A 24,193-nucleotide genomic window follows, 5' to 3' on the forward strand; every position below is an offset into this window, starting at 1 on the left:
CAAGCATTGTTGCCTCCTCCTTTGTTTCCCTTTCCCATCCCTTCCATCTCCCTCCCCCACCTACCCCGCCAAAGTTGTAAAGTTCATTTTTCGACATAACGATTTGTACATCTCATTGTTGCAATGGGTCCACCTGTATCCCTATTTAAACGATTTGTTTTTCCCTTCCCCTCCACAAATTATACCAACATCAAATACAATGAAAGCAGGGGTTATACTGTGGGGGAGAGACATACAAAGCAACAAAGAAATCATCTTATAAATATGTTAGAAACAATTGCATGAAAGCAAAAACATTTGAATACTTATCTTGGAGTTCATTTCACCTAACATCAACTTATCTGACCTTTTCTGCTTGTCTCAGACATATGCTACAGCTTGATAATTTGTTCATTAGCTAAAAATATTTTTCCTTTTTTATTATTATGTTTAAGTAATTGGACAACAAAGTTGCCATTAAACAAAGCAGTTTGTAAATACAATATATCTTGATCAATATCACCCATTTCAACATTCTCACTCATCCCTACCCTACCTACCTCTTCCCTCACTTTTCTTATTTTTGTAGGATATACATTGGGTTTTTTTTTTGGGGGGGGGGTGGGGGTCCGGTCGTGGGGCCTAAACTCTGGGCCTGGGCGCTGTCCCTCAGCTCAAGGCTAGCGCTCTACCACATGAGCCACAGCGCCACTTCCGGCTTTTTTCTTTTTTGCTTATGTGGTGCTGAGGAATCGAACCCAGGGCCTCATGCATGCAAGGCAAGCGCTCTACCACTGAGCCACCTTCCCAGCCCCTTATACATTGGGTTCTTATCTACATTTTCCTCCTCTTTTCCTCTTCCTTTATCTACCCCTTTACCCTTGACTCCACCTCACCCCTTTAGGAAAGAAGTTGAATAATCAACCTTATTGCAATTGAAGATGCATTTATAGTTTATGTCTTGTTGAATAGGTTGTATTTGGGAAATCAAATTAGCTCTTATCCATTAACAGATTTCTTGCATGATGCAAGATACCCAGAAGGATCAAAAACATGCCACACATGAGGATGAAAAGAAAGTGTTCAAAGACACAAGGAAAAACAAAAGAATAGTGTCAGGATCTGAATCTTATTGCTGACTTTTTCCTATACTGACTGACTCCTTCCTTCCTTCTTTCCTTCCTTCTTTCCTTCCTTCCTTCCTTCCTTCCTTCCTTCCTTCCTTCCTTCCTTCTCTTTCTTTCTTTCTTTCTTTCTTTCTTTCTTTCTTTCTTTCTTTCTTTCTTTCTTTCTTTCTTTCTTTCTTTCTTTCTTTCCTTTCTTGCTTGCTTGCTTGCTTGCTTGCTTGCTTGCTTGCTTGCTTGCTTGCTTGCTTGCTTTCTTGCTTTCTTTCTTGCTTGCTTTCTTTCTTTTTCTTTTTTAGTCGATTGAATTCTGGGCCTGGACATTGTCCCTGAGTTCTTCAGCTCAAGGCAAGTCCTCTATCACATGAGTCAAAGTGCCACTTCTGGTTTTCTGGTGGTTAATTGAAGATAAGAATCTCACGGACTTTCTTGCCTGGGCTGGCTTTGAACAATGATCCTCAGATCTCAGCCCCTTGAGTAGCTAGGATTACAGGCATGAGCCATCAGCACAAGGCTTCTGCTGACTTTTTAAATACGATATTTTGAAGTAATTTTAGAAGCAGAAGTGGCAACATTTATACAGAGCTGTCATATTCTCTTCATTCAGCTTACCCTAATATTAATATCTTGCATAACCACAGTACAATGGTCAAAATTGAGGAATTAACATTGATACAATACTATTAAGTAAATTACAGGCTTTATTCAGACTCCTCAAATGACCTTTAAAGTCTATAATGCAGCAAGCATAAAAGAAAATTAAAAAGTAGGTTGTAAAGTTTGTACAGAGCTGATAGCACATGAGCAAGACAGAGCAAACAGAAGCCAATATTTCATTGCATGTGCTGTTGATCAGCTCTTCCTACTTCATTTCCTTAGGACAGTGAGGGGAGGGTGTAATTTGTTTGTAAAGGATGACCTTTAGTCAAGGGATGGGACCCTTCTTATTTGCAAAGAGTTCCATGTTAACTTGGACTTCATCTTCCTCTATAGTCTGTATTATCCACAAAGTTCTGAACAAAATTAATTACCTTACATCCTTAAAGCTCATCCATTGAAGAACATTCATGCAATGTATTTAGGTAAAAATCCTATTGAGGTTGATATGTGAACTGACTTTTTCTTCATATAATAAGAAAGAAGGAAAGGAAGGAAGGAAGGAAGGAAGGAAGGAAGGAAGGAAAGAAGGCAGGCAGGCAGGCAGGCAGGAAGGCAGGAAAGCAGGAAGGAAGGAAGGAAGGAAGGAAGGAAGGAAGGAAGGAAGGAAGGAAGGAAGGAAGGAAGGAAGGAAGGAAGGAAGGGAAAAAACCTATTTCATGTGTTACATGATCAGGAAAGGACCTTGCTTTCCAGTACCTCACAAGTTGGAAGCTCATCATGTGGGTCCTGAAATGGACTGGAATAAATTCAGTGTAAGACCTACTCATATATATATATATATATATATATATATATATATATGGAGTATATAGATATATAGATATAAATATATTTGAAGTTTATTTTCAAGTCAAATAGAAACATTTAAAATTATCTTGTCAGGGGAGTTGAATAAAAGTGCAATGCACTCAAATCCTTCTTCTTGATAATATATTACAAACCATATATTACAAATCATCAGCTGCATTTCTTGCAACAAAATTTATAGATTATTTTATGGCAGAGCATGACTGAATAATTTAAACATTTTATAGTGTTCATCTGAATTTGGGGGCCAAAAATTAATTGTTGTAAAATAAATTCCAGATGGATACAGTTGAAGGTAAAAATACCAACAAAATAAAGAGTGAACAATGTATCTGGGAATATATTAAGCAAAAATAAAAACTTCCTATTGAAAATACTATGGGTTGTAAAGGAACTCATTGGGAGAGGGCTTACTCAACTTGCAGAGGGTTGTAGGATTGATACCCAGAAATGCAAAATAAGTCACTATGAACAAAATTAAAAGACGAATATCCTGAGGAAAGTATTTATAAAATGTATTATAGATAGCTAAGTTTGATGTTCTTAATATATAAGAAGCTTTTACAAATCAGTAAGAAAATGATCAACATTCTAATTGAAAAAATGAGTAAAAGACAAGGACATCCTCAAAACAAAGGCATAAATGACCAATAAGTTTATAAATAAAATTTCAACTTTACTTGCATGTCAAGGAACAGACTTTTTTAAATGATATGTTGTTGTTTTTCCTTATAAAGTTCTAAATTATGAAGAAGTATGATATCCAGGTCTTGAAGTATTGAGAAATGGGTATAATACAAGTATTTTGACAGGCAATGTGGCTAAATTTATCAAAATATTTAATTGTCCATATATAGCAATTCTAGGACTTTAACCTAAGGGAGGAAAAATTTAGCAGGGCACCAGTGGCTCATGCCTGTAATCCTCGCTACTCAGGATGCTGAAATCTGAGGATTGTGGTTCAAAGACACCCCAGCAGCAAAGTCGGTGATATTCTTACCTACAATTAACCACTAGAAACTGGAAGTGGCACTGTGGCTAAAAGTGGTAGAGGGCTAGATCTGAGCAAAGAGCTCTCGGACAGCGCCCAAGCCCTGGCTTAAAGCCCTATGACCAATAAAAAATAAAAAAATATGATGAGTACAAAGGGAATGTATAATAATCCTCATAACATTATTGCTCAAATAGTAAAGAGTGGAAATAGTCAATCCATTATATTTACCCATTTGGGGAGAGGAGGTCGTGGGGCTTGAACTCGGCCTGGGCGTTGTCCCTGCACTCTTCAGCTCAAGGCGAGCACTTTACCACTTGAGCCACAGCGCCACTTCCGGTTTTCTGGTGGTTTATTAGAGATAAGAGTCTCACAGACTTTCCATCCCCGGCTGGCTTTGAACCATGATCCCCAGATCTCAGCCTCCTGAGTAGCTAGGATTACAGGCATGAGCCACTGGCGCCCGGCATACTTACGCATTTTAAATCACTAAATTGTGTATGTGTTTGTGTGTGTGTGTGTGTGGTGTGTGTGTGTGTGTGTGTGTGTGTGTGTGTGTGTGTGTGTGTGTGTGTGTGTGTGTGTGTGTGTGCTATTAAAAGTTTTATTGCTGATAAAAAAAATACCTGGGATCACAAACTTACAAGGAAGAAGGACCTATTTTGACTCATGGTTTCAGAGATTTAAGGCCATGGTACTCAGGCCCATTGCTTTGAGGCCTATGACAAGGCCAAATATTATGTTATGGTAATGAATGGTTATGGGGCAGGAAACTTGTTTATCTCATGCTGGCTGAGAAGTGAAAGGAAGAAGAGGAGACCAGAGTTCTATTATCCTTTTCAAGAGCATGTCCCCAATGGTCTAACTTCCTTCACCTAATCAAACCCTACTTCCTAAGGATTCCACCACCTCATAATAATGCCACTTAAACCTTTAGCATACTGGCCTGGTAACTTAAGTCTTTAGCTTAAATACTGGTCTTTCATACTATCTATCCATCTATGTATGGATGGATGGATCTATCTATTATATCTGTCTCACTCATATTCACTGCTTATGTATATCCATGAAACTTATATAATGGACCCATTAAAAGTTTTTGTAGTGGGCACTGTTCTGTGCCACCCAAGCCCTGCTTCAAGACAGAATTTACTTTTTCAGCTGCTGGGAAAACTGTTGAGATAGCTCTCTGCTGCCCTCAGCTTAAGATAGGGCCTAACCTAAAGTTATGCCCCTTCCCAGGTGTAGATTGCAATCAATGGCCATTCAGTGCAGGGATGTAACAGAGTTATAGTCCTACTTGTTGACAAAGGCCTTGTTGTGACTACATTGCAGCCCAGACCTCTCTTTCTCCAGGCCCACTGACTTTTCTTCCTCTAATAGATTTCAATCCTAATGAGCTTTTTGCCTGACTTGTAGTCTTCTTTTTAGTAAATTCAATTTCCAACAATCAGACTAAATAACACTCATTAATATAAGAAGATATTTGAAATATAGTGCTAAATTAAGAAAGCAGACTATTTCTAGCGATGTAGGCAATTACTGAAAATAAGTGGTACAGACTTCTATAAGTGCAAGATAAGATATACAAAACTTTTTTAATTGCATAGCTGAGTCCCCTTCTCCTCCCCCCCCCCAAATAAAGGAAAACATCAATGCCAGAAATGAGGAAAACACTGAAAACCAGAGTGAGAATCTTTTTTTAAAATTTTTTCCAGTGTGGTAATAATAAATGGAAGCTGTGGTGGCTTTTAGAAGGGTGACTCAATTTTTACCAACTAAGGAGCAGAAAACGAGATCTTGGGACCAACAGTCCCTGAATCCCTGAAAGGATTTTATCCACTGCAAAAGGGTGAACTTAAAAAAAAATCATCTTTGTCCAAGGAAACAACAAGGAATCTTATCTATGCCTAAACTCAAAGTGGAAGAAAAAAGTTCCTTTGATAATTAAAGCCTAGATTTTATGATTTAATTTAATTTTTACTACCTGCATGGCTTGGGAACAATTTCTTCTGAGGCTTTTGACAAAGGAAAACTTTGAAGGTATGCTCTCACTATCTATGCAGACCACAAGAGATTTTCATAGCTTTTAACATCCCATTGAAGAGGATACAACAAAAACGACAAGAGTACTAGACGTTGGTAGCTTACATCTGTAATCCTAGCTACTCAGGAGGCTGAGATCTGAGAATCACAGTTTGAAGCCAGTCTGGACAGGAAAAGCCCATGAGATCTTATATCCAATTAAAGCTGGAAGTAGAAGTGGGGCTCAAGTGGTACAGCACTAGCCCTGAACAAAAATGCTCAGGGATAGCACCCAGGCCCCAAGTTCAATCACAGTACTGACATACAAAAAATACAAGGATAAATTATTAATTATGAATGAGAATCAGTGGATATAATCATTAACAATACTACAAACTTATATTGAAATCAGAGCTAGATTTGTGAAAATTCCCCAAGAGGAGTGGAAATCATAATAAAGCCTCCAAGAGACATAGAAGATAGACTGAAAGTACAAATTTTTGTGTAAGAGGAATTCTAGAAGAAACAGAAAATTGGAGAAATATTATTGGAGAAATATTCAAAGAGGTATTTGCTGAGAATCTTCTAGGATTTATGGAAGACTTAGAAGGAAAAGTGCAAAGTACAATGAATAAAAATACATCTAGATATAACATAGTCAAAATGCAGGATACTAAAGATGAAGAGCAAAATCTTTAAAATTAACAGAGGGAAAAAAAGAGACTACTTACAAAAGAACAAGCTAGACAATAGACTTTTAAATTGCAACAACATGGGCCAGAACAGGTTGATAATACCTTCAAAGTTCTGAGGGAAAATAACTGTTATTTAGATTTCTAAAGGAAGCTCAGTTATTATTCCAGCATGTAGGCAATAAAAACATTTCCAGAAATCTACTGAGAGAACGGAGAATTTTAAAACCCTTGCTGAGGGAAACACTGAAGCATTGTAGATAAAGAAAGCAGTGATGTGGACAAACATAACGGTAAACATGTGGTTAAACTAAAAGAGTATAGACTGTAAAACAAGATGATGATGAATAATTTGGGGATATAAAAGCAAAGTGGGAGAATCTGGGGAATAAAGCTCAATGGTAGTGTACTTGTCCAGCATCTGCCAGGCTTTGGGTTCAATTCCCAGTTCTGAGGGAGAAAAGTAAGCCCTTGAGTTAGTTCAAGAGAGGGAAGAACTACTGAGCAACTTTAGACATTTAAGATAAAAATGAATTGGATAATTTTCAAACTAGGAGGAAAACAAAGAAAAAAATGGCCAATGGAGCCAGTTGTGGTGGCCCAGGCCTGAAGTCTAGCACTCAAGAGGCTGATGCAAAAGGACTACAAGTTTAAGACCAGCCTGGGCTATATAGTGAGTTCCAGGCCAACCTGGGCTGTACAATGAGATCTTACCTCAAATAAAAAAGCAAAACCCACCTACATCTTTGATCATATCTTTTACTATATTGCAATAAAATTAAAATTAAGGAATAAAAATTGAAAAGAATGCACTTGGAAATGAAGATATTAAGCTTAAAAGCAGTTTGTTATCTCATCTATAAAAAAACCAAATCTTTGCATGCATTGGGAAAATCCCTATCTTTAAGGTAGTTTTTATTTTCAAAGTGTTTGGCATATTGTTGAAGTTCCCTGCTTGTGTTGTGTCATCATGTACTATTGCAAATTATAGAAAAAAATCAACTGTAAATTTTATTTATAGACTAATAACTTGGCTCAGATATTGTAATAACCTCCAAACAGTTTCCCTCCAATTCTTACTTCCTAATACATTCTCTTCCCCAAGCACTGTGAATAAAATCCAGATTTCTAACCTTAGCCTACAAGATTCTACATAATGTTGCTCCAGGTGACACTTTTAACTTACATCCAGTCACATTGTCCCAGGTCTACTATTCCAGCCACTGGAATTTTATTTCATATTATTGAGTTCTCCTAGCTCATTCCTTGCTGGCTGTTTCCATGATCCTCTTTGTTCAGTCCTAGTTTTTCTACTTTTATTGGCTGTAATGTTGCATCCTTAGAGAAAGAATTTTTTTGTTTGCCTTCTTATGACTAGATATGGTCCCTCTGGTAGATAGTATCAAAGTGCCCATTATTTCTTTTCATAGCAGAACTAATCATAAGAAAATAGACATTTGGTCATTTATGTCATTATTATTTGTCTTCATTGTTATGCTGCCCCATGATGACAGGGACCACCTCAGGTTTGCTCATTACTGCATCTATAGTACCTAACATAGTGCCAAGCATGTGGTAGGTGTTGATGTTTGTTTGAAAGGGTTCAGAAAGAGAATGTTTATGAGTGAATGATTGAGTCCCCACAACAGCTTCTGGGGATTATAAAACCCAAAAATGAGGTAAAGGAGTTCATGAAGAAGAAGACCACAATTGTGATTTTAACCTAAAGTCTAGGAATGCCTAAGATTCACCCAAAATGATTACAAGGTAAATTTTGTGTGTATATTGTATGTGTGTGTGATTTATGTTTGTGTGTTTATGTGTGTGTGCATGTGTGTGCATGTGTGTGCAGTACTGGGGATTGAACTCAAGGCCACATGCTCACGAAGCAAGTGCTCTACTATTTGCGCTGCAACCTCAGCCCTATAACCTTCTGTATTGTGTTTCTTACATTGGACTTAGTGAATTATACCTCTTTAAATAACAAAGTCCTGAGAGGCACTAATGACTCATGCCTGTAATCCTAGCTATTCAGGAGGCTGAGATCTGAGGATCGAGGTTCAAAGCCAGCCCATGCAGGAAAGTCTGTGAGACTCTTATCTCCAATAAACCACTCGAAAACTGGAAGTGGTGCTGTGGCTCAAGCGGTAGAGTGCTCGCCTTGAGCTGCAGAGCACAGGGACAGCACCCAAGCCCAGAGTTCAAGCCCTACAACCGACAAAAAAAAATAAATAAACAGAAGTGGTATTGTGGCTCAAGTGGTAGAGCATTCTCCTTGAGCAAAAGAAGCTCAGTCCCATCCTGTAAATTTGCTTTAAAAAATAATAATATAACTACTCTTTTTTTTTTAATTTGTAAGGCCAAGGAGAGTGAAGTAGGATGATTTCTAGATGGGTATGAATTACTGGATCACATTTCATTGTTCTAGAAGCTGTTTCATTATATAATTGATACAGCATAACATAAGCAAAGTAGAGTTCAAGTTGGCCTGAACATACTCTATTTTCTCTTCCAGGGACTATTTGGACACATTCAGTCAAGCTCAAGCAATAATGGTCTTTGCCATTAAGGCCAGTACATAGGAGGTGGGGAGGGGAAGACTTACTTTCCACTGACTGACTGTGGCTCTCCAGAGAAGAAAAATACTGATTATTGCTTAGACTGGCCCACAGTTAACACTTTATATTGTAATCTGAAATTCTTAAAACACATCCTTTTTTAGCCTCTTTTAGCCCTGCATCTTCATGGACTGAAATTCACAGACCACTAGCTTTCTTTCTGTTGTTTCCACACTTAAGTGGTGCTTTAATGCGAAATTCTCCTAGCTTAGTAGTTTAAAATTTTTATTAGTATGAATTAGTTGTATGGTGGGTGTTATTGTGACATTCCTATACATGTATATAATGTACCTCATTAACCTCTCCCACTCAATCATTCTCTAAAACAGATTCAACAAGTTTCAATTGTTCTATACATGAATCATGAACCATACATACAAAAGATTTTCCCGATATTCACCCTCTCCCTCCCACCAATACTCTCCCCCACAACGCTTGTTTTACTTTCCTGTTATTCATTTTTAGTGTATATTAAGTATACCAAAATGTTTAATATGGCACATATATATTATACATAAACATAATATATGATATATAAATATATTACATATATTGTGCTGGTCCTGTACTTGAACTCAGGGCCTGGGCGATATCACTAAACTCTTTTGCTCAAGACTGGCACTCCATCATGTGATTATATTTTATTTAGAAAAATCCTGTCTATTTCTCCTTCTTGCCCTGTCCCACCTCCTATTGTTTAACAGCTTTTAGTTAGATTCCTTTTTTTTTTTTGCCTGTTCTGGGGCTTGAACTCAGGGACTAAGTGGAATCCCTGACTTTCTTTAACTCAAGGTTAGTGCTCTACCACTTGAGCCACAGCTCCACTTCCAGCTTTTTTCTTTGTAATTTGAGATAAGACTCTCACTGACTTTACTGATCAGGCTGGCTTTGAATCATGATCCTCAGATCTCAGCCTCCTGAGTAGCTAAGGTTACAGGCATGAGCCACTGGCACTCACCTTGTGAGAGTTCTTTCCCCCCCCCCAAAATGTTCACTAAAGTTTATTGTGTCATGATAAAAAGACATTTCCTGAGCAAGCTCCAAAGTTACAAACAATTAGTACCCTCCCAAGTAGCATACCCGTGTATACCAGAGAAAAATCACCACTCCAATGTGAAAGGCAAATGAAGAAAGATCCTAGAGGTTATGTTCAAAAGAGGAGCAGTATCACCAACAGTATTTCTCAGATATAAGAAGGAATTTGTGGTCATATCCTGTTATATTCTTCAAGTGACTTTTATAATCTATAAAAATTTTAAGTTTTCTGGATAGTTCTACCTTGTTGACGACATTTACCCTGTCAGGTAAATTATAACTTAAATTACCCAGCATCCCCCGGGCACCAGTGGCTCAGCCTGTAATCTTAGCTACTCACGAGGCTGAGATCTGAGGATTGTGGTTCAAAGCCAGCCCGGGCAGGAAAGTCCGAGAAACTCTTATCTCCAATAAACCACCGGAAAACTGGAAGTGGTGCTGTGGCTCAAGTGGTAGAGCGCTAGCCTTGAGCTGTAGAGCTGAGGGACAGTGCTCAGGCCCAGAGTTCAAGCCCCACGACTGACCAAAAAAAAATTACCCAGCATTCTTATTTATCAATTCGGTCTCTCTTGCTCAACTGACAATCCCTAAAATTTTATCTATCCCTGTGTTAGATGGCATATATGGTAATTCAGTGAAAAGAAGTTGATCAAATTCCAAAACTGACTTCCAAATTAAAAAAATATCTAATAACAAAATTGAATTAATTCCAGGTAGTGATTAAATTGTAAAGAAATAATTATCTCCGGGAGGCTCTTAAGAGAAATGGTGAATAACTGGGGGTGAAGGGAGGAGATACCCTTAATGACTAGGTCAGTAACAGAGCATGACAAACACTAAAAATTTCTGTACTTATACACAGGCTAATTAGAAGAAAATACAAAGGGGAGAAAAGCCAATTAAAAAAACAATTTGTAGGGCTGGGAAGTTGGCTCAGGGATAGAATGCTTGCCTTGCGTGCATGAGGCCCTGGGTTCGATTCCTCAGTATCACATAAGCAGAAAAAGCTGGAAGTGGCACTGTGGCTCAAGTGGTAGGGCACTAGCCTTGAGTTGAAGAGCTGAGGGACAGCGCCCAGGCCCAGAGTTCAGGCCCCACGACCGACAATAATAATAATAATAATAATAATAATAATAATAATAATTTACAAAGGAAATGTTATGTTATTCAGCCTCAAACTATCTTCCTGTCAGAAAAAATTTAAGACTGGAATGACAAATTTTGTTCAAATTGCTGTTTTTTGTATCTATCAGAAATGAGATCAATATTCATGTTTGAGCACAAAAGAGTAATAGATTTTTAAAAATTGGAGGGGAGGGAAATCTCATTTACCTGGTTTTATTAAAAGACACTCTAGCCATCTTCGTCCAGCGCTGGTGACCAAATAGATTTCCAGCACAGCTTTATATCATTCGGTCCATCCACAAATAGATTGGGCAGGATAGTCTCTAGTAACTTCTGGAAAACCATGTCTTATTCTGGGATGATTGCATGATATTTGACTTTACATTCCAAAGGTATTTTTGTTGTGAACAATATTCTCTGGTAGGCCCAGAAGGAGGCATATTGCCTTTCTGGAAAATGTTTTGTGAAAATTTTCAGAATGACTGTTACAGGTTTAGGGTCTGGAATGAAAATGCCGAGAAGGTGCTGGAAGTGCTGCAGGATAGCCATGGGTCTGATGTAGGTTGCATGTAGGTCCTTGGTTAGCAGACTTGTTAGTGGTGTGGACTGGTTCCATATGTGCTGAGTCTTCAACACCCACTGACCTACATGCACCAGGATTCCAATTCTTCCTGATAGGCCCATTCTGAAGATCTTCAATGTAGTTTTGTCTTTCTATGCAATGTCCTTGGCACCTATTAAATAATTCGATTGCATCATCTGGCCTCGTGCCTTCTACATTAATCAAATATCTGCAGATGATATAGCCAGTTCTGTTTAAGCTATGGGGGCAGTGGAAATCAATAAGTTTTCCATTGTCTTTATTTTTTTTCCAAAAAACCATTAACAGCACATTTGAATTAATCTGATACACAATTGTAAAAAAATTTAAAATATGAAAGAGTTTCTGGTAAATCCTTTTTTAACCTGGAATGGTGATGCACACCTGTAATCTCAGTACTGGGGAGGCCAAGGCAGGAGGAGCTTGAATTCAAAGCCAGTCTGAGCTACACAGCAAGACCCTCTGGTTAGTATATGATAAATCAATAATCAATCCGAGCTCTTCATTTTGTTCCTGGATTTTGTTAAACAGACCCAAAGGGGAAAAGCATTCTTCTGGAGCAAGATTCACTTCAAACTTCTTTTGCAAAGGAACTTTGAAAGCAATAAAACAAGTTCCAGGCATCTGATGTCCAACTGGCAAATGTCTTTCCACCTTTCTGGGACCTGGTTTCCCCCATCTTCTTAGCTGAGGGACATCCTGAAAAGTTGCATCCCTGATCTCAGCCACTACAGGCATGATGCCACGTGTTTATGTGGCCACCGAGATGATAGCTACCCTGTGCCAAGCGGGCCAAAGCTGTGGTTGCAGCGACCTCTGTGGCACAAGGAGAAACTGGATACCAAAAACCCCTTGTGAGATTTCTTATACAATTGTATTGTCATCATTCACCCTCCATCCTTCTCTTTTCCCCTCTCTCTTTCCTTTTCCCCCCAAAAAGCTACATAGTTAGAATCAAGTTCTATGTATATGCTTATATATTTATATTTGTATATACATATTCATAAATATACCTTGGACCTTAGACATGTGTGTGTGTAAGTTCCACAAATGAGAAAATATGAATATTTGGCTTTTTGAGCTTGGCTTATATTGCTCAACATGATGGCCTCCAGCTCCATCCACTTCCTGCAAATTGCAAAATATATTTTTCTCATAGTGAAGTGATATTCCATGATCTGTATATATGTGTGTGTGTGTGTGTGTGTGTGTGTGTGTGTGTGTGTGTGTGTGTGTGTGTATAATATATTACATATATAAGGAATATTTTCTTTTTATTTCATAATTTGATTAGCATTAATCAGTTATACCTACAGTTATGCCTACAAAATACCTTGACAGGTTCACTCCATTAATCTTCCTCCTCCTTCCTCCCTCTTTCACAAACTAGTATCAATTGAGTTTCATTGTTCTGTTTTCACACATGTACATAAAGTATTTTGATCATATTAACTAACACTCTCTCCTTTTGTCCTCCCACTATTGCCTATACCCCACACAGGATACATTTTATATTATTCATTTTTTAGTATATGCTAATTGTTCAAAGTGGTTTCACCATGGGGTTCCACAATGCAAATATAGTGTTTTAGTCAGATTGACCATTCATTTATTCTTACTTTCCTCATCTCCACTACCCCATTATTCAACAGATTTCAGTTTTGTCATCTCCATACATAGTTGCAATGTATTTTGGTACTGTTCCCCTCTGAAATCCTCTATTTTCCTCTAAATTCCTCCCAAAATTTCAATTTAGTCCTTCTATTCAATCAAGTCACAAGCTAGATGCTCAGCAGTTATATACATAAGTAACTTGAGAAAGTAACTTAGAAGTAACATAGAAGTGATTAACATATTTCAGTTGTTTACTTCTTTTCAAAAGTTTTTCCCCACGAATTCTATCATTCTATAATGATGCGGTCAAGTCACACCTGCATTAAATATATAATTTATTCATAAATAACGATGGAATATACTTATGCCATAGTACAGAAAAGGAAAAGGACTGAAATAGTTATGTCCAATTAAGAAGCAAATAGGAAATGAGAGAGAACAAGATCTTTAAATATGGTGTGCATCTTAGCATAATCTTTTTAAATGTCACGGACTTCAGTTGACTAATTATAAATATAGGTCCTATAGCAAATAAAGGGCATTTTGGTATTGAGGATTTGAACCTAGGGTCTAGCACTGAGCTATATCCCTAGCCCCAGGTAAAATATTTTGACCTAACTAGATCCAAGCATTGAAAGCCTTATTGGGGAAGCCAAATTAATACTTCATGTTCAAGAGTATTACTTATTCAAGAACATGCGGTTGCTATGATGACATCAAATTATTTATAATCATTTGTTACTTGTATATTCCAGAATCATATTGAGAAACTAGATAGAAAATACTATAAATTAAATTAGAAACAGGTTACTAAATATATTTTTCTGGTGACAATAGTAAGCAATTTCTATGTAGTATAATTAATTGGCTTAAGTTCTTCAGACTACTAATTTAAGTGGACCAATAATTGCATGCTCATATTTCAGTTAGGTAATTCATCATGTGGTAGTCTAACCTGTAAATAACTCTGTTCAGCTAATATTATGAAAATATATCAACATGAAACAACAATATTTCCTAATAGAGTAATAGAGGTGACCATAAATGATCAGAATACCAAAAATTGAATGCTGGCGCTTTTAAAAATGTAAGAGCAAAGAGAATATAGACCATTTTTCTATTCATGCAGCTTTAATATAAAACTTCAAAATCTCTCTGCACATTAATAGTGACTTCAAGTGTCTCTGTCTCCATTATAAATGATGCTTTAGCACTGCTTCCTTGTACAGGCTGGGGAAAAGTTACCAAAAGCTTCCTAAAAACAAAGTAAAACAAAGTTAAATTCAATTTAATGAAAATCTGGAATTTATTTCCTTATGTAATAAGATGATCAAGAGCCACACATCCAAGTAGAATGTTCAGATACTTGACTCTACAATATTTTTTGGGGGGGGGGTCTGGTCATGGGGCCTGAACTCTGGGCCTGGGCGCTGTCCCTCAGCTCTTCAGCTCAAGGCTAGCGCTCTACCATTTGCGCCACAGCACCACTTCCGGCTTTTTTCTTTTTTGCTTATGTGGTGCTGAGGAATCGAACCCAGGGCCTCATGCATGCAAGGCAAGCACTCTACCACTGAGCTACCTTTCCAGCCCCTCTACAATATTTAGACAGTATAAATTCTGGATCAAACATATGTCTATATACCACAGATAATATACCACTTTGGGGCCTTAGAAATCCAAGCTGTTGCTTTGATTCGTTCTCTCTCTCTGCTCCCCCCTCACTTTCTCTCCGTATGTGTATGTGTGTGTCTTGTTTTTAAATTATCCTTAGTTTACATTACCTAAACATAGCCTATGTTTATGATACAGAAATAGAACCATGAGATTGGACAGATTTGTTGCCAGTTCTATTTGTGTGTAGGTGGAATGTGGCTGACTGATACAAATCTAAAGACTGGAATGGTTGGTTCTATCACACTTCTGCAAACACAGCTTTAGGCTGATTCTCAACTGTCAGTGTACTTTTGGAAAACCAGTTCTGGAATTATTTCAAAATCAGATCAATGAGAGTACTTCTCCTTGCTTGCTTCTGATTCTTTCTACTACATATTGACAAAAATTTCCCCATGATAGATTGCTGGATTTAGTTTGCGGTTTATGGCTCCATGCTTTAGATGCATTGCTGGGATGAGACATCCATAATTCTGACACAGTAGTGTGAATCTGAATTATGCATAGGGTCAGCACATGCTGCTATCTGAAGAAAATGAAATGTGCAAAACACTTGTTACCTCACATTCTCAGTAGATAAGGCCTGGATGTCTCTCTAAAAGGTGGACAAAAAAGCTTCTTCCCATCCAAATCAGTAAAGGAAAGCTGATTTTTATTTTAGGAGCTATTTAACTATTTGGACTATTTGAATAAAACAGTGGTATTTGAAAACAAAACCCTTGAAAATACTCTATACTCATTTGCAAATCACTAAGATCCGGGGATTGAGCTCACTTAAAAGAATTATCTGGGCGCCAGTAATCTTACCAATTCAGGAAGCTGAGATCTGAGGATGGATGTTCAAAGCCAGCCAAGACAGGAAAGTCCATGAGACTCTTATTTACAATTAAGCACCAAAACCCCCCCAAAGTGGTGCTGTGGTTCAAGTGGTAGAGCCTTAGCTTTGAGCACAAAAGCCTGGGGACAGAACCCAGGTCTGCAGTTCAAGCCCAGGACTGAACCGACACAAAAAAGAAAAAGTATTTAGTCCACACTACAACCTAAATGAGAATTTTTGTGTGACTTTTGTGCCATTTCAGATGGGGATATGAGAAACAATTCCCTTTACCTGAAGTAATTAAATAGTAAAATATTTTACTCTAGTTAGTAATATTTGGCATCTCAAAAAACTAGTGCAAAAACCACTTAGAGGTCATCCTTTAAAGCTGTTTACAATAGAGGCTGCAATAGAGTTATATCTGCCTCATCCCTTATTCTATAAATGATAATGTATTCACTTGCAAAAGAAAGCAGAGCTCACTATGCTAGCTTCATTGCACTAAAAGACAACTATAAATCAATGGAAGAAGGAGTTCCAATGATAATGTGCACTTCTATGTCCAGAGAGAAATAAATCCAAAACTGACAGTGGCGAATGGAATGATCTATCTATCTCTCCATTACTGTCTAGGCATGAGTATATGGTTTCACATACTAAAAATTTGAACATGATAATGCAACTTATTTAGGCTCTTAGGAAAAGGGAAGTATATTTTTATCTAGTCTTTTGTATCGTCTGATATCTGCACATTTATATTTAAACAAAATGAAAATTCCATGAAGTTATTCATATACAAGTCATTTAATGACTATATTTGCTATATTCTGGTGTTCCCCTAGTGTCTAGCATTGAGTGAATAAATAAATGAAAGAAAAACAAATATTCAAATCACTACAAAATGGCATTTGAATAATTATTATATACTATAAAATTTGAATAAATATCTCAACCCAATTTCTCTGCTTTTACCTTGATAATATGCTTGTTATAAAATGTTATAGCTTAGGCTTATCCAATGTGAATTTTCACTATAAACTATATGCAAATAAAAATACATGAAAGTAAAAAAATTGTCAATATAGTTAACTCAAGTTAACATGTTTACATTGAAGTTTAAATTGATTGTAAAAACAAATAAAACACAACCTTGTTCTGTTTATAGCCACATGATACAATTTTAATTTTATTTAGTTAACATAGCTGAGTTAAAAACACGTGGCTTTTTTAAGGTTTCCTGCAGAGACACAACTATTTTAATAGAAAATGAAAAAATCATTGAGCAGCAGTTCAGCTATTCCATTTGGAAAACTTTATTTTAGGCAAGAGTGTCTTTGAACATCCATGAATTCTCAACTGAATTAAAGGAACACAGCAAGGTATGAAAAATTGGACCAACATTCAACCCAATTAGCTTACATTTGTCTTTGTAATGGCATTTTATTATCTCACTTAAGGTATTCATTTATGGTATTCAAATAATTCACTTAGAAAAACAATGAAATCTCATGTGAAATGTCAGGAGAGTCTTGAAAATTATCCCACCCCACCCCATCTTTTTCCTTTTTATTTGCTCCATATTGGGAATATGCTATCCAAAGCAACAGACTGGAATGAGTGAATTCAATAAATCATTTTTTACTTTGGTTGACTAGTGCTAAACATCTGGATTGTAAGTGTAATTCTAATACAATTGGCTATCATTTGACTTGACTCACTACTGAATTCAGTTAAAATAAATTCATTTATTTTGATTCAGAAACAAGAACAGAATGCCCTCTCTTAAATCTTTCTTGGAGTTGATAAACAGTGTCATGGAATGTCAAAGAAAGTGAGTATACATATCAATAAACTCAACTATAAAACCATTTTTTTGCCAGTCCTGGGGCTTGAACTCAGGGCCTGGGCATTATCCCTGAGCTTTTTTTGCTCAAGGTTAGCACTCTACCAATTGAGCCACAGTGCCATTTCTGGCCTTTTTATGTGGTACTGAGGACTCAAAGCCAGAGCTTCATGCATGCTAGGCAAGCACTTTACCACTAAGTCACATTCCCAGCTCCAAACCAATTTTTGATAGAACAATTTCAGGTAATAATATGGCTTTAAAGGGTGCTCAAATATTTAGGAAAGGTGATTTAAAAAATCTTTTCTATTTTCTGTCTTCTATCTTAAATAAGTTTTCTTAATAGTAGCTCTGCACTGAGCACTTAACATGTAAGTACAATATATTTAATAGTTTCATTTGTGCATATCATTTACATAACTTAATATATAAGCACAGGATACAAATGAGCCAGTACAGCCCATTCTCTATATGGAGACTTTCAGTACTTCTGGTGGGGATTTTTTCATTTTGTGGGTTCTGATAGATATCTGAAATGACAGCATAGCTAGAACAGCTGCCCAAAGATTGATGGAGACAGTGAGAAATGCTAGAGAAACGGAAATTAAGTCCATGGTGTGTAGATATGTGTGTGCTTTTAGCAAGTGGGCAAATACCATGTAAGAATGATTATTAATTTAGCCAACTTGCCTTGCAAAGGTTGTGTGGAAGAGTAAATGCATGTACAAAGGACAAAGAAAAAGATGTGAAACTTTAAAGTGAATAATAAGGATAGAAATATTTTGTAATCAGAATTTTATTGTACACTCTGAGGGACATGATTTTGTACCCATGTAATAGGAAGATTACACTTGAAAATACAAAACTAACTAAATTATCTCATCATCTGCATTATTTTTAAATGTAGCCACACAATCTGAAAATCTAGTGACAAGTTAACTGAAGTTTTGTTTTAAGCAATTCATAACAAGACTGTATTGATTTCTAATGAACATAGTCATATTTTACCTTAGAGCCCTATAACATCCCAAAAGTTTACATAATTTGTGACTTTTATGCCATCACTATACAAAAATTCACATGTAAGACTTATAACAAAGGGTTTCCACTTCTAGCTTATTTTTTATGCTGGTACTGGGCCTTGAACTCAAAACCTGGGTGCTGTGCCTTAGATTTTGTGCTCAAGGCTAGCACTCTATCACTTGTCATTTTTTGGTGGCTAATTGGAGATAAGAGTCTAATGGACTTTCTTGCCTATGCTAGCTTCAAATTGTAATCCTCAAATCTCATCCTTCCAAGTAGCTAGGATTACAGGCATGAGCCACGAGTGCCAGCTTCTAATTATGTGTGTGTGTGTGTGTGTGAGAGAGAGAGAGAGAGAGAGAGAGAGAGAGAGAGAGAGAGAGAGAGAGAGAGAGAGAGAGAGAGAGAGAGAGAGGAGAGAGGGAGGGAGGGAGGGAGGGAGGGAGAGGGAGAGGGAGAGGGAAAGAGGGGAGAGGAGAGGTAGAGAGAGGGAGATTGTTTTGATGACGTCAACCCATGTAGAATGTATAGAAGCAAAGTGCAAAGTAGGAAAAAAAAAGTATTTCCAAACATACTTTTGTATTATGTGGATCAAATATCTGAGATTTCACTTTTCTTAGTGCAAAATAACTGTACACTTATAAAACGAACACCTGTAATCCTACCCACTCAGGAGGCTGAGGTCTGATGATTACAGTTCATAGTCAGAGCAGGAAAGTCTGCGAGACTCTTCTCTCTCCAATTAGCCACCAAAAAGCCAGATGTACAACTGTAGGCTCACATGGTAAAGCACTAGCCTTGATTGAAAAAGCTTAAGACTAGTGCTCAGTCTCTGAGTTCAAGCCTTAGGACAAGTGCATGTGTGCATGCGAGTACACACGTGCATACACACACACACATACACACACACACACACACACACACAAAGAATATGGACTCTGGGATCATTAGCATTTATGAATATTATACTATGCCAGTTTTAATTTTTTACTCACTTATTAGGAGTGCGAAGATCAAGGTATGTATCCTCAACATCAATGTGAATATCAGAAGGGTTTGTATCAGGCAGTTGAATTTTCACCTAAGATCAAATGAGAATAAAAATATCGTAATCTTGGAGAGCAGTTAAAATGAAAAATGTAACAATATACAGGGAAAGGAAATCCAATATTTATCAAGTGCCAACCATATATTGGGTTATGTCCTGTCTTTTTTTTTTATCAGCATTGAAAGGCAGGGATTAATAGCCTTATTTTGCAGATGGATAAACAAACAAGACTAGTGAGTGCCAGGACAACTGTGTGTGACCTGACAGTGCTTCATAGGTCCAGAGCTAAGTGGTACTTACTTGCAATCTTCATTGTTTGAAATATACTGCTTCAGTTCTATCAGTAGGAAATGTGTATAAAAACTGGTTAAGTAAAGTGCTAGTATGAGATGTTGATAGCATACTGTAGTCCCCTGGTAAAAATTCCCATACCACATATCTTAGAGAGTTTTGCAGTTCAGAAAAATCATTATCATAACAAAAGAGAAAGAATAAAAATAGAACTTAAATCTCAGCAGAAAGAGAATTTACAGGTTTAGTAAGATTTCCCTAACAAATGTCTTATCAAAATCAACAGTTCCACTACTGGGAATGTGCCCAAGCCCATAGAAATAAGATGTTCCAACAAAAATATATGCATAATCTTTCTATTCATAGAAGGCCTATTCATATAGCACAAATGTATAAACAACTCAAATATACATCAGCTAGTGAATAAATAAATCAAGGTAGTAAAGCTATATACTGGAATACTATTCAGCTATAAAAAAGAACAAAGTACTATTCTATCAATGAACCTTGAAAACATTATGCTAAATGAAAGAAGCCAGGCATCAAAAGGTGTATTTATAGGTTTCTAGTTATAGGCAATTCCATAGAGACAGAAAGTAGATTGAAGTTTTCCAGGGGTTAGAAGGATGGAGAAAATGGGAATAACTAATGGCTATGAGGTTTCCTTTGGCTTGAAAAAAAACATGCCCTGGAATTATATACTGATGATGCATTGTGAATGAGTGTGTATTTCACCACACCAAAGTCTCATCTCTAATATACACTAATGTTCATATATGGATGTTGTTATATATCAGCAATACATATATATATATACACACATACACCTACACATCTGTGTATATACACATGCATATACTTATACATATAAATGAGATGATGTATGGTTTCTATAAAAAAAGAAAATGCAACCTGAAATTCTGGAGCATAATGAAGGCTTCCCTAGGACTAACTAGAAAGTGTGAAATATTGGATGTTTGGAGATGTTATGGTTGACAAGGTCAGGATAAAAGCAAGTTATAAATAAAAGGCATAACAAGTAATTAATGGAACCATTGGAATTCCCATAAAAAGCTCAAAGAAGGTAAAAAGGGTACTTGTCAAATAAAGTATGTGGACCATCACATGCTCGTGAGATATACTTCATTTTATTAAATCTGTATTTAAAGTTTATATATACATATATGATTCTATGTAAATCTTCCCCATACTTGATCATTTCATTAAACAATTACTGTTAATGTATATATTTAAAAATTCAAATCTTCATAATTGAAGATGCTTTAAACAAAAGAAGTGCATTTTTCAGAGGTTGATAGAAGTAAGCTGGGCCTTATAGTTGCCTGTAGTCTCAGTTACTTGGGAGATGTAGGAGGTTTGCTTGAGTCCAGGAATTTCAGGCCAGTTCAGGTAACATAATGAGAACTTTCTCTCTCTCTCTCTCTCTCTCTCTCTCTCTCTCTCTCTCTCTCTCTCTCTCTCTCTCTCTCTCTCTCTCTCTCTCTCCCTCCATCACACACACACAGTAATTCTGCAATATCATCTAAAAATCTAGTCATATCCATATGTCTCCAGTACTCCCTACAAATCTTCAGTATATACACACTATGAAAACATTAACTAGAATACAAAATGTTAAAGCAAGGCTCCAATGGCTTACACCTATAATCCTAGCTATTCAAGAGGCTAAGATCTAAGAATCCTTGTTCAAAGCAAGCCAAGGAAGGAAAGTCTGTGAGACTATTATCTCCAATTAACCACCACAAAGCCCAAAATGGGGTTGTGGTTTAAGTGGTAGAGTACTAGCCTTGAAGGGAAAATCCTGGTGCCCAGGCCCTGAGTTCAAGCCCCAAGGCTAGCACCAAATATTTCTGTGGGTATCTGTGTGTGTGTGTGTGTGTGTGTGTGTGTGTGTGTGTGTGTGTGTGTGTGTGTGTGTGTGTGTGTGTGTGTGTGTGTGTGTGTGTGTATTAGAATGTGTTGCATGTAGAAGGAGTAAACATTGTTTCTTGGAAATAAAGTGGTTTTTACAGGTTCTCCAACAGAAAGCAAATGATCATTCTATTGGACAAAACTTCCCACTTTTAATGTAACCACACTGATGCTAGAAAGTGAAATTGAGATGCCTTTTAATATCTGATGTTTTCTGTCACTGGATAAAAAACTACAAATATTTGTTTCTTCACTCTAAAATGTTTAGGTCTTTCAGCAAAAAATACAATTTCCCAAATCTTAGAAATGACAACTGAGGAAGATTCATGTGCAATTTAGATATGATTTTTAGGCAGAACTTCCAAGTGGTTATTAAAATCATTTGTAGTTCTAGTGAAAAATAATTGGGAGAAAGAACTCATTAATTTTTCCTTTTAAGGAAATGAAAATTGTATGTTAATGTGGTTTCAAGGGAGTACTAGAAGGGACAGATTAGGTGGGATGGTATGACAGATGAAACAGAAAAAATGCCCTTGAAACATCAGACTTTGTTAGTAATTGATACACTCAATGACCACCTGGAAACATAGATGACTATTAACTAACCTCTGATTGTGCTTAAGTCCTAATTTGCTAAATTTACAGTATGCCATTGACCAAATAAAAATTGAATTCATTTAAAAGAATGAAAAAAATTGGCCAATTTTTTGCAGTACTTTTTGTCTCAGACTGTCAAAGGCTGGGTTTCTTACTGTGTTCCTCCTGGTCTCTGTCTCTTGGGCAGATTGGATCACAGCCAAGTACCACCACCCTAGGATTGACAGACTAATGGTGCTCAAGTTTGAACCTAGAGCCTCTCAAACACTAGGCAAACACTTTACCACTGAACTACATCCACCATGTAAGAATGAATTATTTTAAGTGGTACACTAAGAAAAGCTGCTAAAAAATTTAAGTTTTTTGGGGAGCTCAACCTTTAGAGTTAGACTTAAGTTTGAATTCTAGTTCTGTCTCTTATTAATTATTGCTTATTTGTATCTATTATTGCATAAGCAATTGACCCTCCCCCCAAATGTATATTACCTCACACATTTTCTATGGATCAGCAATTTCATTGTGGCTTAGCTCAAGGTCTATCATGAGGTTGTAGTTAAGATATTGGCTGGGGTTACAGATATCTGAAGGTCTGATTAGGACCACAAGATTAGCACTTAAGACAGCCCACGCATGTGTTGGCACATGTCAACAGACATGCAGACTCATCCACAGTATTGCTTGAGTGCCTTTCAACCTAAGAGTTGTCTTTGCCCTACAATGAATAATCTTAAAGGTAAAAATAGAAGCAATACCTTTAAAAATGCAGCCACACAGTGGACACCAGTGGCTCATGCTTATAATCTTAGCTACTCAGGAGGCTGAGATCTAGAGCCACCCTGAGCAAAAATAAAAGTCCATGAAACTCCATCTCCAAAATAACCAGGAAAAAAAGCAGTATACTCAAGTGGTAGAATGCTAGCTAAACAAGCAAGCCAAAGAAGTGAGTCCCTGAGTTTAAACCCAAGTACCACCAAAATAAAAAAATACAGCCTCAGAAATTACACTGTGGTTTTCATGGTATCTCATTGTTTTACATGTCAGCCCTACCTAAAATGAGGACTATCCAAATGGCTCAGATCAAGAGGTAAGAGTCACTGAGGGCCATGTTAGAATCTGGCTACCACAATGCCCATCAGGAATTTGGTGCAAACATCTCCTTTCTGGCCTGCTAAAGCAAAAGCAACAGGATAAAGGTGCACTACTTTGAAGGTTTATGAGACCCTTCTTTCCACTTTCCGCTTGTCTTCAGGCAAGCAGTCAAAAATTACTAGTGGGGGCTGGGAAGTTGGCTCAGTGGTAGAGTGCTTGCCTCGCATGCATGAGGCCCTGGGTTTGATTCCTCAGCACCACATAAGCAGAAAAAAGCCAGAAGTAGCACTGTGGCTCAAGTGGTACAGCACTAGCCTAAAGCTGAAGAGCTGAGGGACAGCGCCCAGGCCCAGAGTTCAGCCCCACAACTGACAAAAAAAAAAAACAAAAAAAAAAACTACTAGTTTACTCTGTCTTGGAATTCACTTTGGGACTTTGAAAAGAGTAAAGGGAAGTCCAAGTGCTTACAGATAGTTTTCACAAGGCCTTCATTTATTTTCCTATGAGTGTTGTACTAGAGTTGGCTGACTATATCAAAGCCATTGGGAGGGTTATTATTGTAGGATTATAATTTTCTTGAATTCAAAATCTTTTCTTTTCTGTTCTTAGGA

The 24,193-nt window shown here is 37.1% G+C and overlaps 1 protein-coding gene and 1 pseudogene across 2 annotated transcripts in view; both read right to left on the reverse strand.

Annotated features, from left to right (window-relative positions):
* Positions 1-14,032, reverse strand: part of LOC138839773 (RNA/RNP complex-1-interacting phosphatase-like) — a 65,091-nt pseudogene extending 51,059 nt beyond the window's left edge.
* Positions 14,033-14,108: 76 nt separating this feature from the next.
* The window catches only part of Dnaaf6 (dynein axonemal assembly factor 6), a 44,625-nt gene continuing 34,540 nt past the window's right edge, over positions 14,109-24,193 (reverse strand). For both annotated transcript variants that reach the window (XM_070038991.1, XM_070038990.1), the window contains exons 6-7: positions 19,621-19,706; positions 14,109-14,526 (exon numbers count right to left, since the gene is read on the reverse strand). In XM_070038991.1, coding sequence (XP_069895092.1) covers positions 14,403-14,526; positions 19,621-19,706 — 210 coding nt within the window. In that variant the 3' untranslated portion in view covers positions 14,109-14,402. The remainder of the gene's footprint in view (positions 14,527-19,620; positions 19,707-24,193) is intronic.

Source organism: Dipodomys merriami, unplaced genomic scaffold, assembly GCF_024711535.1.
Source record: "Dipodomys merriami isolate MVZ:Mamm:240054 unplaced genomic scaffold, mDipMer1.0.p SCAF_3, whole genome shotgun sequence".
NCBI lineage: Eukaryota > Metazoa > Chordata > Mammalia > Rodentia > Heteromyidae > Dipodomys > Dipodomys merriami.